This window comes from Salvelinus fontinalis, chromosome 14 (assembly GCF_029448725.1).
Source record: "Salvelinus fontinalis isolate EN_2023a chromosome 14, ASM2944872v1, whole genome shotgun sequence".
Classification (NCBI taxonomy): domain Eukaryota; kingdom Metazoa; phylum Chordata; class Actinopteri; order Salmoniformes; family Salmonidae; genus Salvelinus; species Salvelinus fontinalis.
In genome coordinates this window covers 15,060,706-15,074,482 of record NC_074678.1, presented here as the reverse complement: position 1 = coordinate 15,074,482, position 13,777 = coordinate 15,060,706, and the positions used below count along the sequence as shown (strand labels likewise).

General features: G+C 44.9%; 1 protein-coding gene across 4 annotated transcripts in view; it reads right to left on the bottom strand.

Moving 5' to 3' along the window:
* Positions 1–13,494, bottom strand: part of LOC129869537 (solute carrier family 22 member 23-like) — a 52,318-nt gene extending 38,824 nt beyond the window's left edge. Inside the window, exons 1-4 of one of the 4 annotated variants that reach the window (XM_055944027.1) lie at positions 12,958–13,494; positions 12,303–12,839; positions 9,613–9,716; positions 8,921–9,075 (exon numbers count right to left, since the gene is read on the bottom strand). In XM_055944027.1, coding sequence (XP_055800002.1) covers positions 8,921–9,075; positions 9,613–9,716; positions 12,303–12,839; positions 12,958–12,960 — 799 coding nt within the window. In that variant the 5' untranslated portion in view covers positions 12,961–13,494. The other 3 variants (XM_055944028.1, XM_055944029.1, XM_055944030.1) reach the window with 3 other exon arrangements.
* Between the last annotated feature and the right edge of the window lie 283 nt (positions 13,495–13,777).

The following is a 13,777-nucleotide window of genomic DNA, read 5'->3' as shown; positions in this document are numbered from 1 at the left end:
AGTGATGTACTGGGCCGTTCACACTATCCTCTGTAGCTGTAGTGCTTTGCGGTGAGAGGCAGAGCAGTTGCCATACTAGGCAGTGATGCAACCAGTCAGGATGCTCTTGATGGTGCAGCTGTAGAACCTTTTGAGGATCTCACGACCCATGCCAAATCTTTTCAGTCTCCTGAGGGGCAATAGGTTTTGTCGTACCCTCTTCATGACTGTCTTGATGTGCTTGGACCACGTTAGTTTATTGGTGATGAGGACATCAAGGAACTTGTAGCTCTCAACTTGCTCCACTGCAGCCCCGTCGATGAGAATGGGTGCGTGCTCGGTCCTCTTTTTCCTGTAGTCCACAATCATCTGACCTCCTCTCTATAGGCCGTCTCGTCGTTGTCGGTGATCACGCCTACCACTGTTGTGTCATCGGAAGACTTAATGATGGTGTTGGAGTCGTGCCTGGCCATGCAGTCATGAGTGAACAGGGAGTACAGGAGGGGACTGAGCAAGCACCCCTGAGGGGCCCCCGTGTTGAGGATCAGTGTGGCGGATGTGTTGTTACCTACACTTATCACCTGGGGGCGGCATGTCAGATAGTCCAGGATCCAGTTGCAGAGGGAGGTGTTTAGTCCCAGGGTCCTTAGCTTATTGATGAGCTTTGAGGGCACTATGGTGTTGAACACTGAGCTGTAGTCAATGAATAGCATTCTCACATAGGTGTTCCTTTTGTCCAGGTGGGAAAGGGCCGTGTGGAGTGTGACTGAGATTGCATAATCTGTGGATCTGTTGGGGCAGTATGCAAATTGGAGTGGGTCTAGGGTTTCTGGGATAATGGTGTTGATGTGAGCAAAGACCAGCCTTTCAAAGCACTTCATGGCTACAGACATGAGTGCTACGGGTCGGTAGTAATTTAGGCGGCTTACCTTAGTGTTCTTGGGCACAGGCATTATGGTGGTCTGCTTGAAACATGCTGGTATTACAGACTCGGACAGGGAGAGGTTGAAAATGTCAGTGAAGACACATGCGAGTTGGTGAACGCATGCTCGTAGTACATGTCCTGGTAATCCGTCTGGCCCTGCAGCCTTGTGAACGTTACTTACTCACATTGGCTGCAGTCAATGTGAACGTTACTTACTCACATTGGCTGCAGTCTTCCGGAACAGCTGATGCTCTCATGCATGTTTCAGTGTTATTTGCCTCGAAGCGAGCATAGAAGTAGTTTAGTTCGTCTGGTAGGCTCGTGTCACTGGGCAGCTTGCGGCTGTGCTTCCCTTTGTAGTCTGCAATAGTTTGCAAGCCCTGCCACATGCGACGAGCGTAAGAGCCGGTGTAGCACGATTCAAACTTAGTCCTGGATTGACGCTTAGCCAGTTTGATGGTTCGTCTGAGGGCATAGAGTCCCACTCCTTGAAAGCGGCAGCTCTAGCCTTTATCTCAGTGTGGATGTTGCCTGTAATCCATGGCTGGGGTATGTACATACGGTCACGACACCATCGATGCACTTATTGATGAAGCCAATGACTGATGTGGTGTACTCCTCAATGCCATCGGAGGAATCCCGGAACATATTCCAGTCTGTGCTAGCAAAAGAGTCCTGTAGCTTAGCATCTGCTTTATCTGACCACTTTTTTATTGATCTCGTCATTGGTTCTTCCTGCTTTAATTTTTGCTTGTAAGCAGGAATCAGGAGGATAGAATTATGGTCAGATTTGCCAAATGGAGGGTGAGGGAGAGATTTGTATGTGTCTCTGTGTGTGGAGTAAAGGTGGTCCAGAGTTTTTTTCCCTCTAAACGGGTGTCCTGACTCTCTGAGGTCATTAAAGATCCCATGGCACTTATCGTAAGAGTAGGGGTGTTAACCCCGGTGTCCTGGCTAAATTCCCAATCTGGCCCTCAAACCATCATGGTCACCTAATAATCCCCAGTTTACAATTGGCTCATTCATCCCCCTCCTCTCCCCTGTAACTATTCCCCAGGTCGTTGCTGCAAATCAGTCAACTTACCTGGTAAAATAACGGTAAAATAAAATAAAATAAAATTTAACATGCTTATAGAAATTTTGTAAAACAGATTTAAGTTTCCAGACCAAACATTTTTTTCCATTCAAAATCATATTTTCCCTAACCCCTGACCCTGACCCTTACTATAACCTTAACCCAAAATTTAACCCATAACCCTAACCCAAAACCTAACTCCGAACCCTAACCACTAACTCTTACTATAACCATAATTGTAACCCTAACCCTAAACCAAACCCCAAAACTTAAAATAGTCTGTCCTCATTGGGACGTTAGAAATGTCCCCCACGAGGGAGAATTTTCCTTGTTTTACTATCCTTGTGGTGACTTTTGGGGATTTTAGGTCCCCACAAGAATTGACGAACCAACCCACACAGACACTCTGTATAATTACAGCGAGAGAACAGTGCCTATTCAATGCATTATTTCAGATCAAGGTTACAAGCTGCTGGTTGTGTGTGGGTGACTGTCTACTGTATAATCAGTCTTACTCCCGAGGGGCCATGTGTCGGCCAGGGCCTGAAGGACTGTTAGGTCTCAGATGTACAGCAATACTTAGACATGTGTCAAGTGAAATGGATCCCATTTAAAGGACTTTTCTATTTAAGCTGACAAACAGCAGTATAAGGGTTGTCTTATGTCAGCATGGGTAGCTGTGTATGTGCGTACGTGCATGCCTGAGCCGAGGAGCCTGTGTATGTGTGTGTGCGGTCTTTGTTTGTGACACACCGCAATGTCAGCTGGTCTTATCCATGATTACTGAATGTGAACATTAAGAAATGATGATTTTAGAGACAGAACCTGATCAGGTGAAAAAATGGAAGACATGATGGGGAAACAACAGCTTTGTCAGCCTCCCTTCTAGTATGGCCTGGTAACAATGACCTCACACAAACACACACACAAAACATGACTCCGAGTTTGTAGACAGTCTTTGTTTGATGAACTCTGCGACAAACACCCAAACAACACCATACAGCACCATACAGCATTCATCTGGCTAATGTGAGACTACGCATTCACCAGCACAAAAACCCATAACCTATTTCTCAAAAAACACATCCATAGTACACCACAAAAAATGGAGGAATTCTATATTCATCACGTTAGCCTCAAACCATTTCCCCAGGATCACCTCCATAGAAGCGTAAAATCCCCTGCGTTTAAATGGACAGGCATTATAAAGGATAGTGAGGGTCTCTATAACAACAGTAACAACAGGAACAGTTCAAATTCTACAGTATCAACAGATCAGGGATTAAACTCCCGTATGACTCACCACAGCTCTAAGAGGCGTCCATTTTGTTTGTTTGTTTTTAGTGAAGCTTAGAAGACATTTATCAGCCACCCCCTGCTGTGGTGAACAATACCGCTGCAGACCTAACACAGCACCCCCCCCCCCCCCCCCCCTCCCCTCAAACTGACTGACTAATCTCTCTGGTGAGAAAAGTCCAAAAGGCCTAGGTGACAAGGGAGAGGGGTGGGGGGTTAGAGGTTTTATGGTAAAAGGGTAAAAGGGTAGGAGGATAGTATTCCAGACATAGCTGTAGATAAAGGACAAGCTAGAATATACTGATGTCCCCATCAAGGGCAGGGGAACAGTGGTTAGGGGGTTGGGCGTCAGTATGGCAGTCAGGCATAGCTTTAGATAAAGGACAAAGCAAAACAAGACATTGTCAGGTCCCCCACCAAAGACTGTAAAGTGATTCATGCTAATCATCTTATTCATGCAGTGTATCTAATCGAACTAGACATCAGAGACCATTGAGGTTTACCAATGCTGTGAATATAATCAACACCCATAGTCTAATGTTGTTATATATCACTTCAGGTAGACAGACACAGAGAGCATTATCTCAACAGGGAAAAATGTCCTCCTGTGTGCTACCTATACCCCCCCCCCCCCCCCCCCCCCCACTAGAATACCCATACTTTAATGAAGACAGCTTCTCCATCCTGGAGGAGGAAATCAATAATTTCCAGGCCCAGAGACATGTACTAGTCTGTGGCGACCTAAATGCCAGAACTGGACAAGAACCTGACACCCTCAGCATACAGGGGGACAAACACCTGCCTGGAGGTGACAGCATTCCCTCCCCCATATGCCCCCCAAGGTACAACTACGACAACATAACCAACAAAAACGGGTCACAACTCCTGCAGCTCTGTCGCACGCTGGGTATGTACATAGTCAATGGTAGGCTTCGAGGGGACTCCTATGGTAGGTACACCTATAGCTCATCTCTTGGCAGTAGTACTGTAGACTACTTTATCACTGACCTCAACCCAGAGTCTCTCAGAGCGTTCACAGTCAACCCACTGACACCCCTATCAGATCAAAGCAAAATCACAGTCTACTTGAACAGAGCAATACTCAATCGTGAGGCATCAAACCAAAGGAACTGAATAATATTAAGAAATGCTATAGATGGAAGTGTTCCACAAGTTCCACAAGTATTGTGGAAATCTACCAAAAAACAATTAGGCAACAACAAATTCAATCCCTTTTACACAACTTCCTGGACAAAACGTTCCACTGTAATAGTAAAGGTAAACTTGGCAGTAGAAAACCTAAACAGTATATTTGACCTCTCAGCTTCCCTATCAAATCTAAACATTTCAAACAGAAAACCGAAAAAAAATTAACAACAATGACAAATGGTTTGATGAAGAATGCAAAAACCTAAGAAAGAAATTGAGAAACCTACCCAACCTAAAACATAGAGACCCAGAAAACCATGAGTCTTCGCCTTCACAAAGGTGAATCACTAAAACAAGAAAGAAATAAACAACGGAAAAAGAAGGAACAGCATGTCAGAAATCAGCTCAATGTAATTGAAGAATCCATTGACTCTAACCAATTCTGGAAAAATTGGAAAACACTAAACAAACAACAACAAGAAGAGTTATCTATAGGGATGCACCGATATGACATTTGTGGCCGACACCGATATACAATATTTTTCTTGCAAAAAAAACCTGATACCGATACTGATAACCGATAATACATTTTTTTTGCGGCCATTTAAGCATTCTAATACAGTTAAATAGTTGAAACACACACCCACACTGACCAAAAAGCAATTTTTGGGGTATTTACATATGTCCCCATTACCAGTAAAACATAATCAAAACTTATTTATTTCACTTACTTGCTGTGCTGTTTCGTTGTTCATTTGTTCAGTTCTCAACCAGGATTTCATCATACATGTCAAGCAGTGAAGTTTCAGCTCTGTCTGTCCGTGGCCTCTTTTCCTCGGTGCGCACTGTCAATGTGTCCGTTTCCATCTTGTCCAGCTGTGTCTGTAACATTTCACGTAAACCCTGTTTCTTGTCTGCATCAAAGTAGCGGTCCTTGTACCGAGCATGGTGCGACACAATAAAGAGGCTCAGAGAGAATGCCACCGAATCGCTTGAACACAGCCTCTTGTAGAGTACTTTTGCAAGTTTTAACACCACGTCTGTGTCGGCAGTTTTGTTGAGTAGGCATTTCAATGCCATGACAGAGGGTATCACCTCTGCTGCAGACACAGTTGAAGAGCTGATTTCTCCAGTCAGTTGTTCGAATGGAGCTAGAAGTGTGTTCATATTTCCAAGTTTCAAACATGTTGTCAAATGCCATTGAAATGGCAGCAGAAGTATGAGAACCAGCACATTCTTGAGCATGCAATATGGCTTTTCTCAGTCCTCGTTGACCCACTGTGCTGCCAGACTCAGCATGCTCATGGGGCTGACATCCCTGGTCCAAATGTCAGTTATGAAGATAATAGCAGTGACGCCCATAGCAAGTAGCTCAGGAATGTGCGTTTCAACAATACTGTGGAACTCCGGTAAGGCAACATCTGAAAAATAGCGCCTACTTGGTAGTGTGTACCGGGGCTTGAGGTGCTCGACCAGTCGGCGAAAGCCAACATCATCTATGACAGAGAACGGTTGATTGTCAAGGGCAATGAATTCCATTATCTTGGCGTTAATTGATTTCACCTTTGAGTTGTCTTGCAAAAATGTTCTTACTCTTTCAAATGACTGCTCGACTTGAACTTGTTAAGTTGTTGGAAGTGTGCACTTAGTATTTTTGGGCTTTTGATCCGTGTATGGCTGTATTTTTCGTGGCGTCATTACGTCATCTATCTACGTTATATAGGTATGCACGTCAGCTTTGACATCGGTTTTGAACATCGGTTTTAAACTAGACATCGGGCCGATGTTGGCATTTTTAGCTAATATCGGCCAATTCTGATATGCTTACCGATATATCGTGCGTCCCTAGTTATCTATCCAAAACGGAGATGTATGGGTAAACCACTTCTCCAATCTTTTTGGTCCTATAACAAAGAACAAAAGGCAAAAAAATATACATGATCATATACAAATCTTAGAATCAACTATTAAAGACTACCAGAACCCACTGGATTCTCCAATGTAAATTGAATGAACTACAGGACAAAATACAAACCCTCCAACCCAAAAAGGCCTGTGGTGTTGATGGTATCCTCAATTAAATTATAAAATAGACAGACCACAAATTCCAATTGGCTATAATTAAACTCTTTAACATCATCCTTAGCTCTGGCATCTTCCCCAATATTTGGAACCAAGGACTGATCACCAAAATCCACAATAGTGGAGACAAATTTGACCCCAATAACTACCATGGGATATGCATCAACAGCAACCTTGAAAGAATCCTCTGCATTATCATTAACAGCAGACAAATTAATTTCCTCAGTGAAAACAATGTACTGAGCAAATGTCAAATTGGCTTTAAACCAAATTATCGTACGACAGACCACGTATTCACCCTGCACACCCTAATTGACAAACAACCAAACCAAAACAAAGTCTTCTCATTCTTTGTTGATTTCAAAAAAGCTTTTGACTCAATTTGGCATGACGGTCTGCTATACAAATAGATGGAAAGTGGTGTTGGGGGAAAAACATACAACATCATGAAATCCATGTACACAAACAACAAGTGTGCGGTTAAAATTGGCAAAAAACACAAATATTTCTTTCTACAGGCCGGTGGGTGAGACAGGGATGCAGCTTAAGCCCCACCCTCTTCAACATTATATATCAACGAATTAGCAAGGGCACTAGAACAGTCTGCAGCACCCAGCCTCACCCTACTAGAACCTGAAGTCAAATGCCTACTGTTTGTTGAGGATCTGGTGCTTCTGTCACCAACCAAGGAGGGCCTACAGCGGCACCTAGATCTTCTGACAGACCTGGGCACTGACCGTAAATCTCAATAATAAAATAATGGTGTTCCAAAAAAGGTCCAGTTGCCAGGACCACAAATACAAATTCCATCTAGACACCGTTGCCCTCGAGCACACAAAAAACTATACATACCTCGGCCTGAACATCAGCGCCACAGGTAACTTCCATAAAGCTGTGAACGAGCTGAGAGACAAGGAAAGAAGGGCTTCTATGCCATCAAAAATAACATTAAATATCGACATATCAATTAGGAACTGGCTAAAAATACTTGAATCAGTTATAGAACCCATTCGCCCTTTATGGTTGTGAGGTCTGGGGTTCGCTCACCAATCAAGAATTCACAAAATGGGACAAACACCAAATGGAAAGACTGCATAAAGAATTCTGCAAAAATATCCTCTGTGTACAACGTAAAACACCAAATAATGCATGCAGAGCAGAACTAGGCTGATACCATCTAATTATCAAAATCCAGAAAAGAGCTGTTTAAATTCTACAACCACCTAAAAGGAAGCGATTCCCAAACCTTCCATAACAAAGCCATCACCTACAGAGAGATGAACCTGGAGAAGAGTCCCCTAAGCAAGCTGGTCCTGGGGCTCTGTTCACAAACACAAACAGACCTCACAGAGCTCTAGGACAGCAACACAATTAGACCCAACCAAATTATGAGAAAACGAAAACAGAATAACTTATAAAGAATTAACAAAAAAACTGAGCAAACTAGAATGCTATTTGGCCCTAAACAGAGAGTACACAGTTGCAGAATACCTGACCACTGTGACTGACCCAAACTTACGGAAAGCTTTGACTATGTACAGACTCAGTGAGCATAACCTTGCTATTGAGAAAGGCCGCCGTAGGCAGACCTGGCTCTCAAGAGAAGACAGGCACATTGCCCACAAAATTTGGTGGAAACTGAGCTGCACTTCCTAACCTCCTGCCAAATGTATGACCATATTAGAGACACATATTTCCCTCAGATTACACAGATCCACAAATAATTTGAAAACAAACACAATTTTTATAAACTCCCATATCTACTGGGTGAAATACCAGTGCGCCAACACAGCAGCAATATTTGTGACCTGTTGCCACAATAAAAGGTCAACCAGTGAAGAACAAACACCATTGTAAATGCAACCAATATTTATGTTTTTTTTTCTTCCCTTTTGTACTTGAACTATTTGTACATCATTACAACACTGTACATATAGACATAATATGACATTTGAAATGTCTTTATTCTTTTGGAACTTCTGTGAGTGTAATGTTTACAGTTCATTTTTATTGCTTATTGTTTATTTCACTTTTGTTTATTACCTACTTCACTTGCTTTGGCAATGTTAACATATTTTTCCCATGCTAATAAAGCCCTTAAATTGAAATTGAATTGAGCAGCATGGGGTGAGACTGATGGCAACGTGACAGACAGGAGGAGACACATCATCATCCAAGGACGACTAGCAACACACCAGAGGTTTGTTGAGTGGAGAGAGATGTGAAGGAATGGTGGGAAAAAGCTGAGTGAGAGAGAAGTGAGGTACTACCTTTGAGGTGGAGTGATGTGGGGGAAGAGGAAAATGAAGTTTGTGGAGTAGAGCCCTACGTTCTAGAAAGACCATGCAGTGTGCTTTCTGGGCAGTCTTTGACAGACAACAAAAGTAGATCCCAGGAAGTGGAGGTGTACTTACTCAGTATGTAGAGGGAGAGAGTGAGGCCAGCCAGACAGAAGCCCTCAAAGAAACGTAATGTGCTGAACATGGTCATGTTGAAGGAGAACGCTACACTCAAACCAAACACCAACATGAACAGCACCGAGACTATCAGGACCGGGTGACGACCGAACCTGAGAGAGAAGAGAGAATGAGAGGGAAAGAGAATGGGAGGGAAAGAGATTGCAAGATAGTGGGAGAAACAGACAGAGAGAATGGGAGAGAGAAAATTAGCAATGGAAAGAGAAATTAGTCCAATGGTCTGTTTCCCTCTACAACCTGATCCTGGGTTAGAGGTCAGCAGATCATTGGGTCAGAGTAGTCTCTGTTGCTATAGCTACAGCTCATCCCACAGACAACTCAACAGGGAGATCTGTGGGTGTTTTTCATAAGACACGGTCTATTCTCGGATGCCTGGGGGAGTGGGGATGCAGACACAGACATGAGCAGATGGCTAAGTGCATCACTACTACCTTGCTGAGACCTAGAAGTACTGTCGCCCCAGATCCAGAAACGCCTTGGCTTTTTATGGGTCAGTGGTATTGACACTGTTTCTGGAGTATGTTTTGTTACGTTGGGGAGAGTTGTGAGTTACCGGCCCGGTTGGAGCGGGATTTCCTATGTCACACACAAAGACACAAAATGGAGAAGGAGAATGCTAGATTGCGTACCAGTCGGCTAGGATGCCCATCACCAGGTAGCCGAAGATAGATCCCACTAAGAGAGAGAACTTGGCGATGTGAACCTTCCAGGCCGAATCACACACCAGGTTCCACTGCAGAGAGAGAAGTGGGAAATATATGTATTAAATAAACTCAGCATGAAAAGAAACATCCTCTCACTGTCAACTGTGTTTATTTTCAGCAAACTTAACATGTGTAAATATTTGTATGAACATAACAAGATTCAATAACTGAGACATAAACTGAACAAGTCCCACAGACATGTGAAATAACAGAAATGTAATAATGTGTCCCTGAAAAAAAGGGGGGGGGGGGGGGGGTCAAAATCAAAAGTCAGTCTCTGGTGTGGCCACCAGCTGCATTAAGTACTGCAGTGCATCTCCTCCACATGAACTGCACCAGATTTGCCAGTTCTTGCTGTGAGATGTTACCCCACTCTTCCACTAAAGCACCTACAAGTTCCCGGACATTTCTGGGGGGAATGGCCTTAGCCCTCACCCTCCGATCCAACAGGTCCCAGACGTGCTCATTGGGATTGAGATCCGGGCTCTTCGCTGACCATGGCAGAACACTGACATTCCTGTCTTGCAGGAAATCACGCACAGAACGAGCAGAATGGCTGGTGGCATTGTCATGCTGGAGGGTCATGTCAGATGAGCCTGCAGGAAGGGAACCACATGAGGGAGGAGGATGTTTTCCCTGTAACGCACAGTGTTGAGATTGCCTGCAATAACAACAAGATCAGTCCGATGATGCTGTGACACACCGCACCAGACCAAGACGGACCCTCCACCTCCAAATCGATCCCGCCCAGAGAACAGGCCTCGGTGTAACGCTCATTCCTTCGACGATAAACGCAAATCCGACCATCACCCCTTGTGCAACAAAACCGCGACTCTTCAGTGAAGAGCACTTTTTGCCAGTCCTGTCTGGTCCAGCGAAGGTGGGTTTGTGCCCATAGGCGACGTTGTTGCTGGTGATGTCTGGTGAGGACCTGCCTTACAACAGGCCTACAAGCCCTCAGTCCAGCCTCTCTCAGCCTATTGCGGAAAGTCGGAGCACTGATGGAGGGATTGTGCGTTCCTGGTGTAACTCGGGCAGTTGTTGTTGCCTGTACCGTGACAGGTGTGATGTTCGGATGTACCGATCCTGTGCAGGTGTTGTTACACGTGGTCTGCCACTGCGAGAACGATCAGCTGTCCGTCCTGTCTCCCTGTAGTGCTGTCTTAGGCATCTCACAGTACGGACATTGCAATTTATTGCCCTGGCCACATCTGCAGTACTCATGCCTCCTTGCAGCATGCATAAGGCACGTTCACGCAGATGAGCAGGGACCCTGGGCATCTTTCTTTTGGTGTTTTTCAGAGTCAGTAGAAAGGCCTCTTTAGTGTCCTAGGATTTCATAACTGTGACTTTAATTGCCTACCGTCTGTAAGCTGTTAGTGTCTTAACGACCGTTCCACAGATGCATGTTCATTAATATTTTATGGTTCATTGAACATGCATGGGAAACAGTGTTTAAACCCTTTACGATGAAGATCTGTGAAGTTATTTGGATTTTTACGAATTATCTTTGAAAGACAAGTTCCTGAAAATTGGACATTACTTTTCTTGCTGAGTTTATATGTAATAATACAGCAAACAGGAGAGAAAGAGAGGGACATAAATACTGTACATGTTTATCAACAACATGATACAGTATCACACAGCAAACTACATAAGAGAAAGAGTAATCATATAAGTTGTTAGGGATAAAACTAAAAGATCCTGAAGCACAACTTGGTTGGAGAGAGAGAGTAAGGAAGAGATAGGGAGAGATAGAGAAAGAGGGAAGAGAGAGATTGAAGGAGAGTAAAAGGGCAAGAGAGAAGAGAGAGATGAGTATCAGGTACGATTGATAAGTCTACCGTAATAGGTTTATCAATGGGCTATTTAAACACAGCATTATCTGAGAAAGCAGATGTCTGGCACTGAACACACACACACACACACACACACACACACACACACACACACACACACACACACACACACACACACACACACACACACACACACACACACAAAACACTAAGAAAGGATCACACATACTAACAACAGACACAGTTGAAATTAATAACTTAATCTCATATAAGAAGGTAGCTGTTTGAGATTAAATGGATATTTTGTCAAACCTGCTCAGATGCAGGTCAATGCGTTGGGGGTAAAAAGAGACTAGCTGCTACAACTACTCTTCTTCTATGATGGATTGTACAATAATCACATCCTCTGCCCTCATCAGTATCACAGAGTGGCCTAATAGGCTACACCACAGTAGGATTAATTCAATTGGCTGGCATGAATAGTTATACTCCAAAGTGTAGTGTGTTTTGATCATGCCAACTGGGGTCAGCTGAGATATGAAAGTGGTTTGAAAATGAGTGGACACCAGATACTGTATGCTCTGAGGGCAAACTGTGCTCTGTCTTACAGTAGGCCTATGGCACAGAATGTACAGAATGGAACATTGTCAGAGTGCATGTGCTGTCCATGGTGCTGGGTAGACTAAACTCCACTGAGACCAGCTTGTGCCCCATAGTTGCATAGGATGCACTGTTAGTGATGCTGATGATTGTTCAGCTTTTTCAGATGCCGAAACAGTCAGAGGAGAGGTATGGCATCTGGTGCACACTTGTTACCTTGGTTACCACGTTCTGACTGAGTCCAGTCTGCAGTTCGAGCTTCCACTCCTTACACGCACATTGCATGCCACCCCTGTCACCGTCTCTTGTGCCATTGTCTAGGGGGAGGTACGGCACGGGTGTACCAATGCCACCATTCGTGACGGTCAACGGTAACGTTAAAGATCCCATGGTCCAATTACTCCCGTTGACCAGAGGCTGTACGCACGTGCTGTTCGGTTGGGCCAAAAGGAAATAATCCGAAAACTGGCTAAATCCGATAAATAAAGCTGGTATCCACGTCAGGATCACGAGCTGTTTTTGGTGTTTCCCAAATCCCCCGAGAGACGGTATAACTGAGCCGTCGACGTGCGGCAGCAGCCTGGGGGCCTGTGTCTGCTCCAGCGACATGAAGCCGTTCTCAATTGGCGGTTGGTCCCGCTCCTGCTGCTGCGCCTCTGCCACCGGCCGCTCTGGCCCCGCTGCCATCTCGACAAAAATAACTGCCAAACCCCTGGCGCTCTGCTGCCCTGTCCACTCGGCTCTGCGTAAACCCTGTGTTACAAAGGAAACCCAGAGCGCAGGCAGACTTAATGTATACAACAAAGACTGGGGAAGAATGAGAGTTGAATCGGGGTCCTCTGGTAGATTACCGAGTGGTTGCTCGTCTCACCATGGTGCTCCGGTTAGAATAGGCTGACCGAATGACGGTTTCCGGTGGAGCCTGGGTCTCAGGGCGAAGCTGTGGCGAGGAAACCGGCAAGGTGTGGGCTCGGAGAGGCAGGGCTGCTCACCATGCTGAAGGTCTTTGTGTTCCAACGGGTAGCATCCATCCATGTGGGGTTAAACTAGACACACAGGCAAAGAGGTGTGGGTGACTGATCGGCACATTTGCTAGCCCTTCCACGCGCTCCACAGGTAACACACCTGCCCAGTCCTTGACCCCTCGCAGGTATAGTGGTGGTGGTGGTCATTGCTGCAGTTTGCAGACAGAACCAACCGTTAGGTCTATCTTACATATCATACGGCTCTCATCCAATATGAGATCACCGTATGATTTCAATGAATATTCGTCCAGGTCTCTCCGTCCGGATTCACTTGGCTTTGAACAAGTGGACCACACACTCCAATCCCGCTTCGTTTCGCTGGTAATCGATGGTGTAGAATAAACTGTGCGGTGCACACAGTCTCGGATAATCAAGCCCCGCCCTTCTCCGTTGTTCGGCGCGCTGTGATTGGTTCGTGTTCACGGGGCGATTGCACCACTGACGCGCAATTGGGCATCGGTGCCGTAGCCTACCGAAACCGCGACAAAGATATCCTTTGTTTACCACATGCCCCCTTTCCCTCAAAATAATAACACGGGTTTGTGAGAAATACTATACAGTTAATGTTTATCGTCAATTAGGTGAGATTTAGAGATTAACTGGAGATGTGTTGGAGGCTATGAGGATTTGTGTCAATTAAAGCCTCACTCGCCCCCCCCCCCTCCA